The sequence below is a fragment of the Amphibalanus amphitrite genome, unplaced genomic scaffold (assembly GCF_019059575.1).
Source record: "Amphibalanus amphitrite isolate SeventyFive unplaced genomic scaffold, NRLGWU_Aamphi_draft 000063F_arrow, whole genome shotgun sequence".
NCBI classification, from domain to species: domain Eukaryota; kingdom Metazoa; phylum Arthropoda; class Thecostraca; order Balanomorpha; family Balanidae; genus Amphibalanus; species Amphibalanus amphitrite.
The window spans coordinates 104002-126883 of record NW_024881559.1 but is presented as its reverse complement, the minus strand read 5'-3'; the positions used below and the strand labels follow the sequence as shown (position 1 = coordinate 126883).

The 22882-nt window shown below is 51.5% G+C and overlaps 1 protein-coding gene across 1 annotated transcript; it reads left to right on the top strand.

Moving 5' to 3' along the window:
* Window positions 1-11566: 11566 nt before the first annotated feature.
* LOC122378646 (fez family zinc finger protein 1-like) lies at window positions 11567-20952 on the top strand. Its single transcript, XM_043359901.1, has 2 exons — window positions 11567-11692; window positions 19484-20952. Exon 2 carries the CDS (start codon window positions 19493-19495, stop codon window positions 20867-20869), a length of 1377 nt encoding a protein of 458 aa, XP_043215836.1. The 5' UTR covers window positions 11567-11692; window positions 19484-19492; the 3' UTR covers window positions 20870-20952.
* The last annotated feature ends 1930 nt before the right edge of the window (window positions 20953-22882 follow it).

Genomic DNA, 22882 nt, shown 5'->3' with positions numbered 1-22882 from the left:
CGGTATGCGCGGGGCAAAGTGGCCGGGGCAAAGTGGCCACCCCCAATTGGCCATAAGTTGCTTCCATCTGGATAAAAAGCATTATTTATATTCAAATGTGTCGTCATGCATTCATCTTGGCCACTTTTCAGCTAAATGAGTTACCAAATAATGCAATTAAATGCTTTTTTTCACGAAAATCCTTTCTTTGTTTACCTACAGATGGAAGATGATAAAGTAAACATCCATCCTCGTTTAACCTTGTCACCATCAAATACCCTAGTCGTACACGAGGCAACTATTTTGTTTCTCATATCGGGACTTGAGAAAACGCCGGTGGCCGCTTTGCCCCAGGGTATGGGGCAAAGTGGCCAATATGCATAGGTTTAAAGTTTTGTCAATATCTTTCATATGTGAACGCCTTTGGAAATAAAACGCAGTTGAAATAAAAGGCAACTTAATAGGGATCACATTGGTATAGAAAGAATCTTTCCAAGTTTAAAAATGAAGGGTTGGCATCGTGATAAGCGTTAGGGTGGCCGCTTTGCCCCACCCTCCCCTACTTCAGGCACCTATCCTATTTCTCATATCGAGGCTAAGAAGTCGCTGGTGTCCGCTTTGCCCCAGAGTGTGGGGCAAAGTGGCCAAAATCCATAGGTTTAAGTTTTGCCGATATCTCTTATCCCGCGCACCGACGGGGGGCGGATATCCGCCCCCCCCTGAGGTTTTTCGCGAATAGCGGGAAAACCGCGGCGCGTAGCGCCGCGAAATTTGGTATGACTATAACCTCATCAATTTTACACATGGTGTGCAAGTTTGAACCTCTTACTTTTAAAGGTCAGGTCACCAGGTCACTTTGAATGACCCAACCTCAAGTCACTTTTTTGCAAATTTGTCACCGTGCCAGAGCTACAGTAGATGTCGGAGGCCTTTGAAAGTCGCAGTATATTATAAGGTCATTAGTAGCTACAATTTGTATATCTCGGAATTTTGATATCGGTGACCTAAGGTCAGCTCAATTTCGCGACCTCCCCATTATAAGTCAATGGGGGAAAAATCAACTCCCTGTTTTTTGCCACTAAAACGGGTCGGAATGGCCCCATATACCAAAAATGACTTCATATACGATCAACCTTCACTACATTGAGGTCTGTTTTGCTGTTGGGCAGCTGTGAGGTCATGTGACGTCATCAAAGGTCACCAAAGGTTTTTGACCAATAACTCCGTACAGGAACAAGATACAGACGCGTAGATGGTCTCATTGTGTTCAGCTCGTCAAGACGCATCGAATGATATACATGATGACCTCGAGGTCACGTGACCTGAGGTCAACCTTTGACCTTGACCTTTCGAGGTCAACATATGTATCATTCGATGCGGATTGACGAGAGGATCACGATGATGCCCTTAGTTTGTTCCTATCTTGACTAATTCGAAAGTTATTCGAGAAAAACTCTCTCCATATCTAGCGCCGCCATTTTGACTTTTTCGACCCCTGTGACGTCATCTTTGACCTGACCTGAAAATGACCTTAGTAAAAATTGTAGATCTTGGCCGTGCGTATCCGATGCCGTTTACTGCTTGTCGCTATCTTGCTTCGTTCTCGAGATCTCAGGGGGGGCGGTCATCCGCCCCCCCCCCCCGTCGGTGCGAAGTTGGCGCAGACCCCCGTCGGTGCGCGGGTTATATGTCAACGTCTTTATAAATGAAACGTAGTTGAAATGAAAGACAATTGAATAGGGATCATATTGGTATAAGAAGAATCTTTCCAACTTTTAAAATGAAGCGTCGTTATCGAAAAAAAAGTGTTAGGGTGGCCACTTTACCCCGGTCTCCCCTACCTATTGACGGACTACGACAATGATACTGTTAGACGCCAGTAGCCAGAGGGGAGCGAATGCAGCCCGGACATGGGACCAGAAGACCAAGGAGGTCCACAGGCCGTTCAGAAAGACCTAGATGGACAGCAGAGTGTGCAGCCAGTCCAGACATGGGAATAGGGCGCCAGTGAGGTCCGCAGACATCCGGACTGGAGCTAAAGATACAGCAGACAGTCGAGACAGTCCGAGCATGCGGCCAGCGTGCCAGTGAGATCCGCAGACAGCTCCGCGGAGCGGGGGCCGGAAGCCGGACGTGTGTGCCGCTCAGTCGGCTCGGTTCGGCTCACGTGCGCCGTGCGCCGCTGCTGGTCGTTGTGGCCGGCAATGGGCGGCTGTCCGGGGCGGGGGCGTGACGGCCGCGCTAATCGGCCCAGCTCTGACAGACGTCCACCGGCGCGGCGGCCGGCCGCGGGGAGAGGACCGGCCGACACCGACCGTGACCGACCGCCGCGCCCGCCGCGCCGGCAGCTGGCCGAACTTGGACCCGGCAGGACACACTGCGTCAACTGGTGACGATAGAAACTGCTACAGTTGTGGTAGTTCTGCCGCGGTATTTATGCCTACTATCAGTGATTTTGTGTAAGCTATTGGTCAGGTACGCCCCTGCAACACCCCGAATAAGCTCAGACCACACTTTATTAACAATGGTCGCCAAACCAAACATGTGGTTGTTATACCATAATTAATAATATTATCATCTATTATCATATCAATATTACTTATTATCAATGGAGTCACGTACTCTCCCTTACTGCAACTCACCGATTGGGAAGAAAGACGGTGGGGTGGGGTGGGGGAGCAAAAGCGAGAGAGAGAGAGAGAGAGAGAGAGAGAGAGAGAGAGAGAGAGAGAGAGAGAGAGAGAGAGAGAGAGAGAGAGAGAGAGAGAGAGAGAGAGAGAGAGAGAGAGAGAGAGAGAGAGAGAGAGAGAGAGAGAGAGAGAGAGAGAGAGAGAGAGAGAGAGAGAGAGAGAGAGAGAGAGAGAGAGAGAGAGAGAGAGAGAGAGAGAGAGAGAGAGAGAGAGAGAGAGAGAGAGAGAGAGAGAGAGAGAGAGAGAGAGAGAGAGAGAGAGAGAGAGAGAGAGAGAGAGAGAGAGAGAGAGAGAGAGAGAGAGAGAGAGAGAGAGAGAGAGAGAGAGAGAGAGAGAGAGAGAGAGAGAGAGAGAGAGAGAGAGAGAGAGAGAGAGAGAGAGAGAGAGAGAGAGAGAGAGAGAGAGAGAGAGAGAGAGAGAGAGAGAGAGAGAGAGAGAGAGAGAGAGAGAGAGAGAGAGAGAGAGAGAGAGAGAGAGAGAGAGAGAGAGAGAGAGAGAGAGAGAGAGAGAGAGTCCCTCAAGTGACCGAGCCGGGAGCTTTAACACTAACTGGCTGCAGTGAACCTGATAGTGCAGTTAAAGGTAGTGTGCCACCTTCCAATTATTTCCCATTTTATTTTTCCTAGGATAAGAAGCTTCTGTTTTTACCTAATATCGCAAAAAAACAAATCAAAAATGGGCCTAAAATAGTGCTTTTTTTCGCCTAAAAGTTTATCGGTTTTTCGATATGTATAACAACTGTAGTGGGCTGACCTGCAAACAGGCGTCGGCAACAATCGCGAATGCGGCGCACATGTGACAATAAGCAAAGGTCATTATAGAGTTACGACGTACGGGAATGAGTTATCAGCTGTCTAATCGTAGACAACACAATGTCGAATTTAAACTGTAAGCCTGTATTGGTATTGTTTCTTTAATTTGGCTGTCGAACATTAATTTATGGTTTGAAATATTATTCTATGTAAAATAACTGATATGAAACAGCCGTCTCTAAGGTTATGACCCCATCTCACCACATGAAAGTGGCAGAAATGACAATGATCAGCTGACGCATTTTTCTTGGCCGAAGTCAGAGCGCGCGGCCCTACGCACCACCACCGCACCACAAAGTATGAGCAGAAGCCGTGCCCAAAGCCAGGGCCCCGGTAACGTGAGGTAGCCGAGTCGGGGCAGCGTGCGCTGACCCAAGCCGGGGCCGCGGCTTTGGGCGCGGTCTACCGCATCCCCGCGGGCAGCCCCGGGCTATCACATGGCACCGGGAGGACGCGCGGCCCCGGCTTGGGTCAGCGCACGCTGCCCCGACTCGGCTACCTCACGTTACCGGGGCCCTGGCTTTGGGCGCGGTCTACCGCACCACCTATCAGGCGTGTTCGAAACCGCAGGAGATGATGATGAACGGGTTTATCGAAACTTGATTGGATGAGCCTATCGGTAATAGCGATTTCAGTGTGTGCATTTATTGTTCATAGTGGTGTGAAATGTGGTTGGGGTACGACCGACAACCCGTCGGGGCGAATTTCGCACTGGGGTACTCAAAATTTGAAGAATTTAAGACGTTTCCATGAGTTTTGAAGGTATGAATAAGTTCTAAAAATCCGGTTCTCCTTATCTGGGCCATTAACTCCATACGGTCCAGGAAAGCTGGCACACTACCTTTAAGTGAACGATGAACGAGTTGCCTCAGTTTCTTTCAACACAACAGTCAGACGTCACACGCTGGCTGTCAGTGTCTGTCGTTCAAGTTCAACACGATTCTGTCAGATAGTCACTGGGCGTCAGTATCAGTTGTTAGACAACAGACGATGGCCGTCAGTTTCGTTTAACATAACTGTCCGCATGGGCGGCGCCACCGGGGGGGACGGGGGGGACAGGTCCCCCGCTATCGAAAGTTAGGGGGGTACAGTACCCCCCTATCGGCGAGGCCCGTTCAATAGTTGATAATAATGCATTGTAAAGTTATCCGTCGCATTTAATGCATCGTTGGTTAATCAAGGCAGGTTCTGAATAAAGATTGCTGTTGGGATGTATCGCAGGGGGTCCTGGCCATCTGCAAAAAGGTATGGAGCTGTGATGCCTATAAGGTGATCGGCAGGGCCTCGGGGATCGTGCCCCCCCCCTTTTTGGGGCGCCAGGCAGGGTTATTACCTCCCCACCCCACTGCCAGACCCCATTGCCGACAAAACCAAGTTAACTTAAATTCCATAGATTTCCGTTACTATATGGATATTTTCCATTCCTAATTAGTCAAATTCAAGTGCATGGCAGTTCTACCACAGGAACCATTTGAAATCTATGCCATTTAACCCCAGCACTTGTGGGGAGAAGTGTTCGGATAGAGCACAGGCAGGACCAAAAAAGCACGCAGTAGCCCAAGACCTTATAATTGGGTAGCATCGGCTCCCTCTCGTCAAGGGGTTCGATAGCACTCGTTTTTTTTTTTCTGCAAAACTAAGTTCGGTCGGCGGCCGAACGGCTGGGGGTCTAATCGAGCCCCCCCCCCTCCCCTTCTTACGTCAGCTGCTGTGAAAATGCCATTACCAGCTGTTGAAACATGGCAGTTGCTTTTGCATGAGTGCACGAAAGTGTTTTAGGTACCTACGTGATGCGTGAAAGGTTCTACATGGAAACTGAGATACACCAGCTTATCAAATTGTGCTCACTGTGGTGCGCTCGGTTTTACCTTGAATAGTCTTTGAATTCTGGGGTGAAACAGACCAGTCAAGAAACCTGTTCCATAAGGAGAGCCACTAATGCTAAAGAGATGAGGGATGAGGTTTCCAGAGACCTTCATTACCTCCCAAAGGGGGTGCCCCGCCATTTGCCAATCCCCTTGCTGTGTTGTTACGATTGGAGGGTGAATATGAGAACGATGCAGGTCGTGCCAGCTCGATCATGACGAACACAATGGTGCCGACATCACAGCTCTACTGCCATTTTTGACGAAGTTAATCAACAAGGACCGGAATCCTACCCTGGGGCATTTCACCTGCAGAGGCCGCCGGACCTGAGACCCTTTCACTCATTTTTTTTCAACGGTGCATGCGGCATGCGCTCGTTTTTCCCGCGAAGCTCTTGGTAAGTAAAATCCATCAGAAAGTGTGATCAAATAACGGCTGGTGACCTTCCATGACCTAGCATGACCTTTTGAGTGACCACCAATGACATGACCACTGAAGGCTAGCCATTAGCTGCACCCTGCCCGTTGCATATGGATCAGGTGGTGATGTCATGATTCTGAAATTATATTGCAGTTTTGGCGCACTTGTCAGAGCAGAAGACATTCCCACTTTTCCTCCATGACTATAGTCATATATATATGATGGTGAAGCCATGAAGCTGAGCAGACGTAAGATCGAAAATTTGAAAGTACGAGACGTAAGAATAGTTGGCACTGCTACTCGACACTGACCGACCGGTCGCGAACTTCCCGCCTCCGGATTTCCAGCCGGACACCCAATCCACTCGGCCACGCGGCCAGTATCCCTAAGCAATTCGCAGCTTGTAGGAAACCAGCTTTGAGTTGGCAAGACTGCAAATTTTGATTTAGAGGCAAGGATGCTTGAAAAGGTGATCGATCTTAGGAGTTAGGTGTCCTAGGATAAGTTTGGAAACGGGATGCACCATTCGATGTGTTTTGGGCTTTGCCAAGTTTCGCGGCGTTACGTGTCTCGTTTTTTTTTTTTGCATACACGATAAGTATCTACTTTTGGGATTTTCGGACAGCTACAGTCCCCGTCCCCCCCTATCGAAAACCCGTGGCGCCGCCCCTGACTGTCCGTTATGGTAGCTGTTGCTGCCATAGCGATCCCTGTATAGGTACTATAGGGCTGATCTGTGTGAATTACAGCCTGTCGATTGGCATGACGCTTACGGATTAGAAGCGAAATCTAAGAAAAACTAAGCATTTACTTTTCTGCGAGAACTTATTAATTTTCAACTACCTTGAAGTTTAGAATCAATCTATTTAATTCACTTACCTAAAACTTTAAAATCTAAAATAAATATTTTAATATTTAAATCATTCATTTATAATCATCGGTGGGGTCAGATGGCTAATGCTCAGCTCGTCTTATGTTCGGAGTTCCAAGTGGTTACCTACTGTGATTACAATTGACATTGTTGATGGATATTATGTCTGATTAAAGATAAAAGGCCCTACAACCAAGAAATTCCAGCGAACATGAGTACTGAGCAGACTAAGCAGCTATACACAAAAAGTCGAGCTTCCGTCCATTTGCTAGATAGTGAACGTAATTGATTTCTATTATTTTTCCTCCAGCACAGTCTGGCTCAAGTTTCCCGTATCAAGTTATAAAAGGAATGATAACTCCGGTGAGCTTTATTTAACGGAAACCTGCGTCCGGTCTCTCCCCGAACGTGATCCGAAAAATGAGCGATCGCGGCGGCTCTCTCCTCCCTCTTCTCTCCTCTGTCTCTCCGCTCTCGCCTCGGCCCATAATCTCATCGGCCTAAACATCTTGTCTACTTGTCTCTAATCCCCTATAATGCGTGTTCAACGAGCGGTGATCCGGCGCGGCGCGGCTTTATTAAATGTAATCGTGTTTGGCAGCTCGGCCGGGCCCGGTGCTCGGCCCGCGGCGCCGGCCGGCTTCATTCAGAGGCCGCCGAGCCGGGGCCGCGCGGGGCCGGCTCACCGGCTGAGAGCGCCGGCCGGATGGGCCGCGCACAATGCCTGCCCGCGCCCGGTCCACTGGGCCGGTCAGTTCACGCCGGCGACCGCTCTCCAATCGGCTGCTACACCCCAGCACTGCTCCGCTATCGTTCGGTACGCCTGACCACCGCTCCAGTGCGCCGGTAGGTACAGTGAATGCTGTGTGACGTACCTTGAACAATATCACACACAACTATCTAAAAATGTATAGCTTTTCGATGGTGTAGGCAGCGACTGTCTGTCATTATGCCGGTAACGGGGATGGGACAGTGACATCCAAACACGCCGTGAGCTTCCACCGGGGCAGGTGAAGGCTCGTTCAATGAAGCTGTCGGCAAGGGCGGCCCATTCTGCAGCCGCCCATCTGCATCTGGCGCATTCAGTGCGCCAGCGGCAGCCGTCGCGCGGCGCGGCCTTTTAACGTTCATGAGCGGTGTGTGCGGGCGCCGGCCGGAAGGGGGCGTGGTCGCCCAGCTGGCCGGCCGGGCCCCACTGCTCCACATCCCGCCGTGAACTTGGCCGCCAGCTGGCGCGCCGACACCGGAGCAGGGCACGTGCTGCCGGCCGCCGCGCCGGAACCCGCCCACTTCCTGCACGCCGCGCCGCTATCAAAGCGCGCGCCGCCGGCATTGACATCGACGGAATGCGGCGGGCCGGCGGCGCGCGCCGGCGACGACGCGTCGCTTTGTGTCGCCCGGTCCCCGACGACGCGCCGGGACGCCTCGGATTGCCGCCGCTGCCGATCTTGGGCCAATTTCGGCTCAATCACTGGTTATGGGCCAATCATGTGTGGCTGATTTGCTGGCCCAGCCGGGCGGCGGCCATAGACGGCGGCTGGCGGGCAGCTCTCCCTCCGGCCGGCCGAGGCGACAGACGACGCATTGTGCTCAGAGTGGTGACAGCCGGAACGAAACGTGTCCATTTGCATAGCGGCCGCATTTATGACAACTATTTACTGCGCTGTCGCCACAAATGGATAGAGTCGCGCTCAATGGAGAAAGGTCCGCGGGGGAGTTGAGGGGGCGGCGGCGGCGGACCGAGTCCGCGCTTGGCAGTTCGCGCTGACAGCCGGCACGGCAGGCGCCAACGGTCGACGTGCCGCGGCCGGGCCAACACGATTGGCACGGGCTGACACGGAATGACACGGGTTGACAGTGGCCGACAGAGCTGGCCAACAAGGCCGGCCGCCGGTTTGTCAGCCGGCCAGCGTCCAGACTGGCACGGCGACCGAATCCGGAAATCCGGAAATGGATTGACTGTGCTTTATGTAGCAAATCCAAGACGGCTCAAAATTGTGGGTTACATACTTATAGGCGTTTTGAAATAAGTTGATTTCTTTGGTTCTATCTTGAAACATGAAAAAGGTAATTTCCGTTCCTCGCTTGCGTGTAGCCTGTAGGTAAAGTGTAGGTAGGTAATACCATTCGTCCATTCCATTGTCCATTCGCTCATGCAGGCTGTCATGGGCAAAGAGCGAACATATGATGTATATTGTGCTTTGTTTATTGTATGCTTCGTCAAATCGTAAACACAATCTTCAGCTATCACCGTTCCATTTTTAACTTAAGCCTCACCATCCCTCAAAATAGCTATTAGATCTTCCACATCAGCAGTCTCATACTCAGTTCAATTTTGTGGCCATTTCCTGGATTTGTCCTGTGAGCCGGCCCCAGCAGGCGCCGCCTCGTCTGTCCTTGGTATAGTGCGGACCGGCCGGGCCCCTCAGCCCCGCCCAGCCGTCTGTCCCGGGCTGGCCGGCCCCGGGCCGCCCCATCGAATCGGCTCCCTAGCCGGCGCGGCCCGCACCGTCAACTCGGCCCGGCCGCCGCCAGCCAGCGCCCTCGCAGATATAGAAAGCCGTAATCGGCTTGCTGAGTGAAAAGAAAAACAGCGGCGGTGGCGGCGGCGCGGCGCGGCCGGTCGATTGCTGGTTATTGGCCGGCTGAATGAACTGCAGGCAGCGCGCCTCATTGGAACTCATCTATAAACGCGCACCGCGGGATTAGTGGCGGCGGCGGCGGCGGCGGCGGCGCTGCAGAGGCCGGCCGGCCGGCGCGTGTCGCCGCCCCGGCCGCCGGCCACGCTCAAACAACCGGATTACACGCGTCTGGTATGGAGATGTGTGCCGACAGCAATGGGCAATTTACGCTGGATGAGGTGTGTGGCGCGGCCAGCTAATGGATACTGATTGGTATGGATTATGAGCACATCGTCTCCGCACGGATTACCATCTGCTGCCGGCGGGATTATGACAGTGTGACAGCGATCGGTCTGTTTGTAGGTGTATTGACAGATGCATTTATTGCACTGTTGTGTTTGGGGATTCATATATACCTTACCACTCCATGACATAACTATCTACCATTCAAACACGATCCAAGATTTCCGATGTCAAAGTATGCATGCCGTTATTGGCAGCAAGCATTTGGATTCCTTTGACACGTCATGACAGACCCAATTAAATGTAAAAAAACGAAACTAACTTCTGTGATACCAGAATAACTACAGCATTTCTTTATTCAAGTTACACAGAGAAGGTATAACAAACACCTGCAGATGTTCATCACTTATCATCTGCACCTTATCAATACATAGGTAGTAGGTACTCAATCACTTTTGCTCATCCGTCACACAAACTATGTATACCTAACGGTAGGATTAGGTGTGCGTGGATTAGGTAAGAACTTGTGATGGGTATAGGTAAGTATATTAAACTATTTTCATTTGGCTCAGACGTTTAGTGTAAATGGCCATCGTCGTCATGACCAGCACTTAAATGAAGTGACTTCAACCTGCCGATGACTACAAAAACTAAAGTGAAGTGATACTTTTATAGGCATTTCTCTTCAGGGCCCTGAGAGGCGCGATTAGGGCATGTTGCGTCTAAAGAGTCTTTTTGCAATGGTTTGGAAAAAGGCTTTTAGTGGTTAGTTCAAGTTGTCATAAAAAATGTTTATTCTTGCGAGAGTTAAGAAAGATTTTATCAGAACAAAATGTTTAAGGATCGCAATTAAGATGATGACACATTTACAACATTCAAACACGTATTAATTAAAAACTGCTGAGGGCAGCTTTTCGCTTAGCATTAAGTTTTATGTGCCCCAGCATTAGCTGGGTATGGGTGGGTAGGTACAGTAGGTATACTCTTCCCTAAATGCTCACCGACCACCGTCAAATACCCAACCCTGAACCCGGCCTACCGTCTTCCTGTTTGGTATTTCAAAGCAAATGAATTCTCGGTATGTGGGCTGCTTAAATTCGTGCTGAGTCACCTACTATCTTATGTTTTGTGATGTAAGTTTTTCTGCCTTTTTCCAAGCTGGTTGCATTTATTCCCCTTATTATTATCATTACTATCATTATTTTAAATGACCTAAACCGGCTAAAACTGACCACTGAACAAAAGATAGGTAATGCAACCTTGCAAAATCCTGGAACCTGTGCAGTGTACCGCCCTTAGTCGTCAAGGTATCCAGTATTGTATGTTAAACAGCTGTTCCCCTATTTATTTTTATTTCGCACGATTAAGCATCAGGCATTGAACCGTTGGGGGGGGGGGGGGGCTGGGGAGTGGGGTGCATAGACGTGGGTAGGTATAGGTAGGTATGCCCAAAGACCGATGTTGTGTTGTATTGATCGCCAGTATACTAAAAACTCGCTCACCACCAAATGTTTTGTTGCCATTCTCTTCCATAGATGGGTCCAGCCTCAAATACGATACGGCTACATTTGTGTATATTCTGACATGGGCATGTAGGTAATGGCGCCTCTTTCCCACCAACTATAACCACGAGTCGGATGACTATTCCTTCAAGAAGAATTGTGGAGGCCCGAGCTTAGCAACGGAAACGCATATTAAGCTACATGTAACACAAGCCCATAATCTGATCATATCTTCACAACAATCTGATCATATCTTCCGTGAAGCCACTGTATCCAGTGATGCGTCTGCCTGTGCGCCGTATGAACTGTCTCCCCCCTCTAGCCGGTTGCCGTGTTGGCAGAACAGTGGCGAAGCGGGTCAGTGGCAGTGCGGCCCCGGCCGGTCCTTCAGCCCCGCCCCACCCCACCGAGCGGCCGGCCGGCCCGCCGCCCGCTGACATGTTGCATTTGCCAGTCGGCGGCGGCCGGTGGGCGGGGCCACGGCTCTGATTGGTCGGCGGGCCGGCTGCGGCCGAGCGACTGACGCCGAGCGGCGCGTTGATTGGCTGCCGGCCGGCGGCCGCGGCGGCGGAGTGGCGCCGGCCTGTGAGGCCAGTCGTGGCCAGCGCGGCGGCCGCAGCAGCCTCAGCCGAGCAGCGGCGCCGCACCGTTTGCCTGCCCGCGGAGGTGGTGCCGGACGCGGATACAGGTGAGTGGGACAGGTGCTGGACAGCGGTCTGTCCGCCCGCCCCGCAGCGGCCAGCCGGGCAAATAGCCGAGAGGTGGCCAGCGGCCTTCTTTTCAGCTGTATCCCTGAATTCGGTCACCCGTAGCTCCCACGTTGACGGTACTGAATACTGATGCTTATCTTAGAAAAGGGACGGGTCAGAAATGTGTTCGCATTTTCACAACTATTAAGCTACATCCAACTGTTGTGGTCCAAGACACCTTCCAGCACTGGCGGATCCAGGGGGGGGGGGCACCGGGGCCATGGCCCCCCCCAAAAGCCTGAAAGGGGGGGCCAACATATCTTTTGGCCCCCCCAAAAACGCTTGGAGAAAAATTAATGTGAGAAGGTTGCGTAGTAGATACCTACTAGAATCAGCAGCGTGATTCAAAGCGTAGAGAAAGTCAGGGGCGCGGGAACTACTTTCAGACTGGGGGAGCACACCATAATAGAGATCAACCTAGGGTCCCCCCAAATCTAGTTTTCTCACCGGTTTTAGGCCACTTATTTTTCATCCCTTGGCTTTTTCAACAAAAAAAGAAACAGTTGCAAAAAAGGACGGTATTCCGTTTGAAAGTTGTGGGGGCACCGCCCCCACTGGCGGATTCAAGGGGGCCACCGGGGCCATGGGCCCAAAAAGCCTGAAAGAGGGGGCCAACATATCTTTTGGCCCCCCAAAACGCTCGAAGAAAAATTAATGTGAGAAGGTTGTGTAGTAGATACTTACTAGAATCAGCAGCGTGATTCAATAGCGTAGAGAAACCCAGGGGCGCGGGAACTACTTTTAGACGGGGGGGGGGGGGGGGGAGGTCACACCATGATAGAGATCAACCTAGGATCCCCCAAATATAGTTTTCTCGCCGGTTTTAGGCCACTTATTTTTCATCCCTTGGCTTTTTCAACAAAAAAAGAAAACATTTGCAAAAAGGAGCGGTATTCTGTCTGAAAGTTGTGGGGGCACCGCCCGCACGGCCCCAGAGTTGGGGGGGGGGGGGGCAAGCTGCCACCACTGCCCCCTCCCCCCGGTTCCCGCGCCTATGGAGAAACTACCGGGTTTACTAGCTTCCTTCATAAAGTGTCGTCATGTCTTATCGTCACCCGAGAAGGTCTTATTGCATAAATATCGATTGAGCTGTCAAGTTAACAAACTTGCTGTGGCAGCCTGACCTGACATGACCCGGCAACTTTTCATTCACGGAATATGCGCAATAAATTTTTTAGGAAAACTCACTGAGTTTTCGTTGAAAAAAAAACTTGTTTTGTTTCGTAATTGTACAAGAAGCATATGAGGGACCTTTTTGTCCCTTCCTGCGAAACGGTAAAAGACTTATTTCGGTCACAGCTCAGGCCAATCTCTAAGGGTCAGTCGGGTCACTTATTTCTTAAAAGGGTCCTTACGGCATCCAAGGACCAATTCCGGCTTTTGAGTGCGCCACATCAGCATTTGATGCTACGACAGATGTCGAAATCTGAATATATGTTACAGGCCGTATGAAAATTCGGTCCGTTTGCAAACGGCCTGACCCAGTCAGGCCATATGAAACTACCTGAAAACACCGGCCGTTTGCAAACTATGACCTGAAATATCAGACCGTTTGAAAACGACCTAGTTAGTTTCGGCCTAGCGGATCCAGGGGGGCCACGGGGTCATGCCCCCAAGCCTGAAAGGGGAACAACATATATTTTTTGTCCCCAAAAACACTTAAGAAAAATGAATGTGAGAAGGGCGTAGTAGGTAGAGAGAAAATACCGTATCATTAAAAATCTCTGAGCTTGATAAAAGTGTTGGTCTTGTCTTCACCCAAGAAGTTCTTATCGCACACTTTAACCATGGATGAAAGAACCTTCATCCCCTGGTTCTCCTTCATCCATGCTTTAACTCTCGATCGACGTGTGAAGTTATCGTGTAAGGTATCATGAAGCCGATCGCGACGAAACTTTAGTACCCTCATGGTGACAAAGTCTGAAAATTTCATGACCCTGACCCAAGTGAACTTTGACTTGTGGCCTATTTCTCGAGACTGTTTGGCCATGTTGGAGGCCATGTTTGGCCGGAATAGCGATTCGGCGTATGTCGGCTCACATTATCCGCGCTTTTATAGTCTTTTCGTGGTTTAAAACGCTCAAACATGTGATATGATGTTGCTCCCACGCACATGGGTGGAGAACCTACCCCGGCCACCCCGGCCGTGGCCGGGGTAACTTTCAGCCAACCCCGGCGCGGCCGGGGTAACTTTTTCACTCTTTTCACTCTTATAAATCCTAAAACCTGTCTCCAGCCGAGAAAAAGCTGAGTGCTGCCTACAAAAGTGTCTCTCTTTACACTTATCTACCTCTTAAAGTTTTTGAAGATCTATTTATTTTGAGTTTGGGACTTCTGGGCAAATATTTTCATCGCTGAGCCCGATAAGTTTGATCAACATGCAACATAAAACGATATTCAAGGGTCGCTATCGTAAGATCACCTTACAATAATATCACAAAAGAAAACAGGTCTAGGGTAATATCAGTGAGACAAAATGGGTAGCATCGAAGAAGATCTGCGGGGCTTAACCCTCGCATGTGTAGGGGGGGGGGTCGGATGGACCCCCCCCCCCCATGGTTTTTCGCGAATAACTCGCGTAAAAAGCGGCCGATCGCAACGAAATTTTCAGTACCCTCGCATTGATCAATTTTACACCTACCCTAAAAATTTCATGACCCTGACCCAAATGACCTTTGACCTGTGACCTCTTTTCCGAGACCATGTTTGGCCGGAATCGCGATTTCGCGTATGTCGGCTCGCACTAGCCGCGTGTTTGCAAGCTTTTCGTGGTTTCAAACGTTCAAACATGTTATTTGATGTTACTCCCGTGTGTGTCAAGGTCACCTGAAGGTCAGGTCAGGTCATTGACCTTTGGTGACCTCGGGTGACCTCGGGTCACTTTTTCGAGTTTTACATGTTTCTAGGCTAGTTTTTGGAGCTGAATTCGAATTTAGCAACCATTTGAACATTTACGAAGTAGTTTTGGTGACTTCGTAACATGTTACGAAGCTGTCAGAGGCGGTTGACACGTACTACGAATACCCGTCACGACGCCTACTGGTTGACCTGACCTGACCTGACCCGACCTGGTCTAAATGCTTCAAGACATCATCTGTGATCAAAACTAACACGATATTCGTGATCAGCACCCCGAAAAACCCCTTAGCAGCCACACTTTACGACTTTCTAACAGGTCCCGATTTTCCCGACTTTGGGTCATTGACCTGACCTGGAAGGTCAACCAATGACCTAGGACCTTAAAATTGGGTATCATCGGCTTCCTCTCGTCACGGGCAACACGCTCGTTTTTTCCGCGAAGCTCTAGCTCGATCAGGGGCCAAACGGCAAGGGGGGGGTCCAACCGACCCCCCCCCCCCTACACATTAGAAGCTGGCAAACGCCGCACACATGCGAGGGTTAAGGCTCCCCCAACTAAACCGGCACCAGGATGGCGTCGCTATCGAAAACGTTGAGGCGGGAGGTAGAGTAGGCGTTATACGCCCTTTTAAACTCGGCTGCTGGGCTGCGTGGCGGGGAGTGGCAACGCCGTTTGAAAGAGCACTAAACATAATGAGAGAAATTTCGTCATATTTCAGGCCAGCACAAAAACAAAATCACCACAGGACATTAAAAGCCAAATTTTCCCTTTTATAGCGCGCTTTGACAACTTTTCTTCCAGCTTGTGATTTAGAGGACCTAGAACACTGCAAACAAAACATTTGACAGCTTTTTTAGGACTCGCTCGCGAGCAACATTTCAGGTGAACATGAAAACCAATCGCTTGTCTTCAAGAGGGCCACAACTCAAAATTAACATTTTTGTGTGGAAAAAAAAGTTTCGTCTTTCTAGGAAATACCCAAGCTCTGCAAATGACATGAACGCAGACTTTTAAAGCATGGTTATCTAGCAAATTCGACCTGATGTCCTGACCCTAGGTGACCTGGGAGCGAAATTCAGAACCACGATGCGAAGCTGATTTATTATAACCTTAACTGAATTTCACACAAATGCTTGCCGCGGTTTCACCTACACACGTAAAATCAACTGAGGACTAAGGCTAGCAACGCCTCCGGCCCCCAACACTATCGTGAAACTTAGTGAAAGAGACGAGTTCACTTGATGTGACCTGTTGGCCTGACTTGAATGAGCTGAGTTAGGATAAAATGTTCATCCTTGAGCAAACACAACATCCATTATTACATTAACCCTATTCCTGGCGGGGGGGGGGGGGCCTCAGGAGCCCCCCCCCTGAGGTTTTTTGGTTATTTCTCCCAAACGCGTTGAGCTAGGAAGCTCAAATTTTCTGACTTTTCCTAAAAGGCTTCTACGCAACATGTCTGAAAATTTTGAGTTGATCTGACCTCAGGTCAGGTCACCAGAGGCGGTTTGGTGACCCTACCTCAGAAAAGTTTGCAATCACGCCAGAGCTAGAGTTTTTGACCGATCAATTTCTTCTCTTCAGGGTTTAGTTAGGGTACCAGTATGTACAATTTTTATATCTCGGAATTTTGATATCGGTGACCTAAGGTCAGGTCAATTTCGCGACCTCCCCATTATAAGTCAATGGGGGAAAAATCAACTCCCTGTTTTTACCACTAAAACGGGTCGGAATGGCCCCATATACCATACATGACTTCATATACGATCAACCTTCACTACCTTGAGGTCTGTTTTGCTGTTGGGCAGCTGTGAGGTCATGTGACGTCATCAAAGGTCACCAAAGGTTTTTGGCCAATAACTCCGTACAGGAACAAGATACAGACGCGTGGATGGTCTCATTGTGTTCAGCTCGTCAAGACGCATCGAATGATATACATGATGACCTCGAGGTCACGTGACCTGAGGTCAACCTTTGACCTTGACCTTTCGAGGTCAACATATATATCATTCGATGCAGATTGACGAGAGGATCACGATGATGCTCTTAGTTTGTTCCTATCTTGGCTAATTCGAAAGTTATCCGAGAAAAACTCTCTCCATATCTAGCGCCGCCATTTTGACTTTTTCGACCCCTGTGACGTCATCTTTGACCTGACCTGAAAATGACCTTAGTAAAAATTGTAGATCTTGGCCGTGCGTATCCGATGCCGTTTACCGCTTGTCGCTATCTTGCTTCGTTCTCGAGATCTCAGGGGGGGGGGCCGAATCGGCCCCCCCGCCAGTTTCTTGTCCCGGCGGAGCCCGCCAGGAATAGGGTTAAACGGAGAATGGGTTTGTTGATAACCGTTTACAAATACTATTTGAGCATGTCGTCTTTCCCATGACTACCAGTCGCCGGCCGGGGTAACTTTTTCAAACTTTCTCCACCCATGCCCACGCATTAGGGCGGATGCCAATGTCACCTTACGGTCAAGTCAGGTCATTGACCTTTGATGACCTCGGTGCACTTTTCCGAGTTTAACATGTTTCTAGGATAGTTTCGTTTAGCTGATTTTGAATTTAGCATTTTGCAGCCATTTGAACATTTACGAAGTAGTTTTGATGCCTTCGTATCATGTTACGTAGCTGCCAGTGGTAGTGGACACCTGCTATACGGACGCCCATAAGTACTCCTACTGGTTGATCTGACCTGACCTGCCCCGACATGGTCTAAACGCATGAAGACATTATCTATGATCCAAACTAACATGAAATTTGTGATCAGCACAAAAAACGTATTACAGCCTTACTTTAGGAGGTTCTGACAGGTCCTGATTTTCCCGTCTTTTGGGTCTGTGACCTGACCTGGGCGGTGTTTCACGGCACGCTGCCAGCCGCTGCCAGCGCTGATGGCACTTTTGGTTTCAATGGAGACATCAACAAGCCTATACCCACAACACTACCGAAGGCTGACCTTAGCTCGCGGAATGCGCTGTCAGCGGCTGTCAGCACGACCGTGAAACACCGCCCTGGAAGGTCAACCAATGACCAAGGACCTTAAAATCGGGTATCATCGGCTTCGTCTCGTCACTCACGGGCAACACGCCTGTTTTTTTTTCCGCGAGCTCTAGCTTAATCAGGGGCCGAACGGCAGGGGGTCCAACCGACACCTCCCAGCCCGCGAAGGCTGCGCCACGCACCGACCCGGAGCGGGCTAATTGGTCGACAAAAGCAATTTGAAGTGTTTTCAAAGTAATATTTAGGCTCGGGTTGGGTGGGCTACCATTTCTATTTTTTTATTTTTAGTTTAAAAAAATATCGTTTCAGGGCTGTGACGAAAAAATAAGTGGCCTAAATCCGATGAGAAAACAGGATTTGGGGGTACCCTAGGTTTGGTTACTTGCAGGAGTTGGCCCCCCCCAAAACGCAAGTCTGGATCCGCCAGTGCCTTCCAGAAGGTACCCAAATATAATATATATATAGCGTCAGACGTTGCAGTGGGGAGGGGCTTAGCTACCTACAACCTCAAATGGTTCCCCAATTATATATGAAAAAGTAATCGAATTTCGCTTGCTCGTGCCTTGCTGTGAAGTTTTCTCATGAATTAGAAAAAAAAGTTTCTCACGTTTTTCACGGGGAAACCAGCCGCCCGGCAACATTTCGCCAATGTCGAGCGCTAAGGGTAGTGGTTAGCGCCACTGCCCCAAATGCCCCTCCTTGGATTCGTCAGTGCGCTATCGGTCAACACCATTTCAAGATCGTGGGGAGACAAAATGTAAAGCTAAGGAGCTAATGCACGCTGATGCGTCGTGCTGATGAGACCTGGCTGGTGCGCAGAAACGGCAAAGCCGTCCTGTTGGGACCCGTCACCGGTGTGTCCCCAGGTGTGAGTTGACGAGTTCCCCAAGTGTCCCGATGGGACAGCCCACTCAGCCACCCAGACGGTCACCCCGGAGCTGACCCAGGGGCGCCGGAACTACTTTCAGACTGTGGGGGCACACCATAATAAAGATCAACCTAGGGTACCCCAAATCTAGTTTTATCACCGGTTTTAGGCCACTTATTTTTCATCCCTTTGCTTTTCCAACAAAAAAGAAAACATTTGCAAAAAAGTGCGGTATTCCGTCTCAAAGTTGTGGGGGCACCGCCCCACGGCCCTATGGAGTTGTGGGGGCAAGTTGCCCCCGATTCCCGCGCCTACGAGCTGACCTCTGGAGGTGAAATAAACTCCGAGAGATAAACCCCTCCGAATTGCAACCATGAACCAATGTTGTAACGGAAACGCAAGACCCAGCCGCTACAGCGCATGCAGTCGGCGCGGTGGTCGAATAAGCCCAATGTCTCCCCCTGACTTCTCGTTCCAATTTCCACGACCCTGATGTGGTCAAAATACGGCGAACGGGCCTAATCCATAACCCAACAAATTAAAAATGCAGTGGAAAGCGTAATGGACACTTCACGACGGATGCCAAGCGTCAAGCAGATCCAGCGAGACTCTTTGAGTCCCGATGCACCTAATTTAGCCCGATCTAGTCAAGGTTCGTAAGTTCTACGATGAACGTTCACACTTTACCATGGCACTGTTACTGATGGTGACCCGATTTTCTCGGGTACATTTCTATTCATCTTGGGACTTGGGATGTCCCATGTACCTCGTTATCTATATTACTAATCTAACTAGTAGCTCCCAATATCGCTCGGCTGTTGGCCGCACTCTGACTCTGGCCGCTCGTTCTCGGGCTCCATGATGCATGAAGTTCGACCATACTTACGACTTGCGTACATTTCACTCGATTTGAGGCGGCCAGCACGGTTGCTGAGCTTTTATATAGTTTGACCAACGACTACCAATATCAGATAACCTTGACGTTTTCCTTCATCTTTGACAGGGCAATACAATGGCAACTCCACAAAAGTCAGAGGGTGACCAGGCGGCCGATGACGTCACGTCTCCGTTGAGGTCACCTGCCCAAGCGGCCACAAGCGGGGGCGGGCGGCTCAAGTTCAGCATCGCCAGCATCATGGAGTTCGAGGACGAGAGGTCGACAGAGTGCCACCGCCAGTCGAGCGAGCCGGGAGAGGAATCAGACGCAACAGGGGAGGACTCCCAGCCGAGCGGCACTCCGTGCGAGGGCAGCAGAGACTCGGAGGAGCTCCAGGAGGAGTCAGAGGACGGTCAGCGGGCGGAGGAGCGCAGCCCGCAGTCGGAGGGTCACGGCGCCGGGCCGCAGCGGGACGCGGCGCTGCCGACGCGGCCCTGCGCCGGCCGGCTGGGCGGCGCGCCGGGCGCCGACGGCGGCGTCAGCCTGCTGCACCGCTCGCCGTGGCTGTACCAGTACTACAGCCTAGCGTCGGCCGGCGTGCTGCCCACCCTGCCGCCCTACTCGCTGCTCTCCAAGCCGTCCGCCTTCAGCCAGTACCCGGGGGCCGCCGCGGCGGAGGCGGCGGTCGGCGCCCGGCTGGCCAGTCCCGAGAAAGGGCCGGCCGCCAGTCCGCCGGCCAGCGCGGCGGCCACCTCCACCCGGCCGGCAGCCGGAGCCGCCAAGGGCAAAACCTTCACCTGCCCCGAGTGCGGCAAGGTGTTCAACGCCCACTACAATCTGACGCGCCACATGCCCGTGCACACGGGCGCCCGGCCGTTCGTCTGTAAGGTGTGTGGTAAGGGCTTCCGCCAGGCGTCCACCCTCTGCAGACACAAGATCATCCACACCTCGGAGAAGCCGCACAAGTGCAAGACGTGCGGCAAGGCCTTCAACCGCAGCTCCACTCTGAACACGCACATGCGCATCCACAGCGGATACAAGCCGTGGGTTTGTGAGTTCTGTGGAAAGGGCTTCCACCAGAAGGGCAACTACCGCAACCACAAGCTGACGCACAGCGGCGAGAAGGCCTACAAGTGCCACATCTGCAGCAAGGCGTTCCACCAGGTCTACAACCTCACCTTCCACATGCACACGCACAATGAGAAGAAGCCGTTCATCTGCGAGCTCTGTGGTAAGGGATTCTGCCGTAACTTCGATCTGAAGAAGCACACGCGGAAGCTGCACGAGTCGGAGCCGGGCGGTACGGACGAGGCCGAGCCGGTCGCCAGTCTGTCCGGCGGCGGCGAGCCGTACCGGCCGGCGGCGGCTGGCGGCCCGCTGCTCACCGCCGGCTACCCGCTGCTGCCGCCGCTCGGCGCGCCCTTCCCGGCACTGCTGGGAGCCCACTCGGCGGCCGGCCCGCTCCGGCTGCCCCCCTACCTGGACCGGCTGCACTACACCCACCCGCTCTGAGGCCCACTATACCACTACCCCTCCCTCTACACACACCCGCTCCGTGGCCCCCTCCGACTATCCCCTACACGCCCCCACTCTGAGCCCCCCTCCCCCCATTGTTCTCTACTCACACCAGCACCCACCCTTAGGTGACCGCGCGCGCCCGGACCCACCTATCTGAGATACCGTACACAGAGCAAGCAACACCCCTTATCTGAGATGGAACGTGCACCTCCTCAGTCCCACCTGCGCCCAACAAGTGTGACCTTACGTGGCGGCGTAGCCCGCTAAGTCACGCATCTATCTATTGTGTATTGTGAGTCTTCACAGAGTTCACCAATACTGCTACTGAGCCCAGCGTTTCGCCGCAACAGCAAATCCAAGAGAGCTCCTTCGACGATCAGGTGACTCGCAACCGCAAATGGGAGAGGACTTGACTGATGACTCACCGCGTAGAGTCTGATCTTGTAACCTGTCTGCTATTTGTTTCAAGCGTAATCGACGGCCACGTTCTGGATCGAGCTTTTCGTTTATTTATTTATTTAATTACCGCACGGCGCGTCTCACCAATACTCACTTCAGTCCCCGGCGAGAGTAAATGGGACGCGGCAGGTGGTGTATATGTAGACAGTTACGTGCTGATCCGTTGTTGGGATGCGTTGTGTAATATTGACTATAGCCCCAGTGAGGCACCAGGAAGACAGGGCACGCTGTCAGCTGCTCCGTTATCAGCCTCACGCTCGGCCTGTGTACCAAATATTCCAGTTGTGCAATACCTGAACCGCGGAGGCGACAACTATGGTCTGTGTGTTATGAAGGACAGCATGTTGAACAAAATATATTGACGTAGAATATAACAGGATCTTTATGGAAAACGTTTGTGAGTGAATCGATGGTGCATTGGTCTGTGGTGCGTCGGTGCCCATTTGCCTTTCAAGGCAGTGCCTGAGTTCAACCAAACACCTTGCAGCCTTTCGCCTTAACGCCCTTAGACAGCTCACATTCAGCCCATATCCACTATTCATATCCGATTCATCCCAACTATATTCACATATTCAGGCTCCTTGAACGACTCAGAACGTGCGCCCTGGCACCCTGCGGCCTGCACCCTGGTCCGTGACCGACGCCACCAGTTCGTCATCAACCATCGTCAACAGTTTGACCTCCCAGGCGTCAACAAATGGACTTGCAACACACTACAACACACTTACACTACAACACTCGTACTTACACTACACTTACAGGCATGGACAAACTCACAAACGAATGCAGTTCGTTACCGGAACTGTTTGGTGCTCTTTGGCCTTAAATCCCAGATGTCAACAAAGGTCGCCTGATCGAAATTTGTTTCAGATATTGTGACCTACCCAATTGAATACATCTTTTGGCAGGTCGTAATGGCGTCTACACCAATCCACTCCTTCATTAGCAGGTTTACTTCCAGTGATGAAGTGACTCATTTTACGAGTCTCGTTGGAAATGTACGGCACAGCATATCTCCAGTGAGTAGGACACCTTCCTGTAGCCCAGCGATCAGTTGACATAGTGCGATGTTGTTCGGTTGGTATATTTGGCTAGCTCGAAACATGCCCCCCCCCCTTCTAAAACTACAGGTCAACTTCAAGTGAACACCCCTGCGCTCGGAGCCGGCCCGCACGGAGCGAAGGAGCCGCGGTGCACGGCTGTCGCCACCGGCCATCACTGGCCAGCTAAGTGTCACTCAGAGAAATGTCAGTCGGCGCGGGCCGGCGCGTGGCCTTGTGGCCAGACGGGCGGCGGGGCGGCCGTTACCGGGCCGGTCGGTCGGTCATCAGCCGGCGGCCGGCGCCGTACCCGCCGACCTGACCCCGTGCACAGCCCCGTTGATGGACAGACGTCCCTCGGTCGCTGCCGGGCCCCGACACCCGCACACCGGCTGACCCCGCACGCACTCTGTACTTACTCTCTGCAAACCCAGGCCGAAAGTTCTGAATGAGTAGATTTGTGTCGGACGAAAGAGAACTGTAAAAGGCGTGAGTCATTCGGATCATT

Coding starts and splice junctions, on each gene's coding strand:
- LOC122378646 (XM_043359901.1), top strand. CDS start 19,493: ATGGCAACTCCACAAAAGTCAGAGGGTGACCAGGCGGCCGATGACGTC.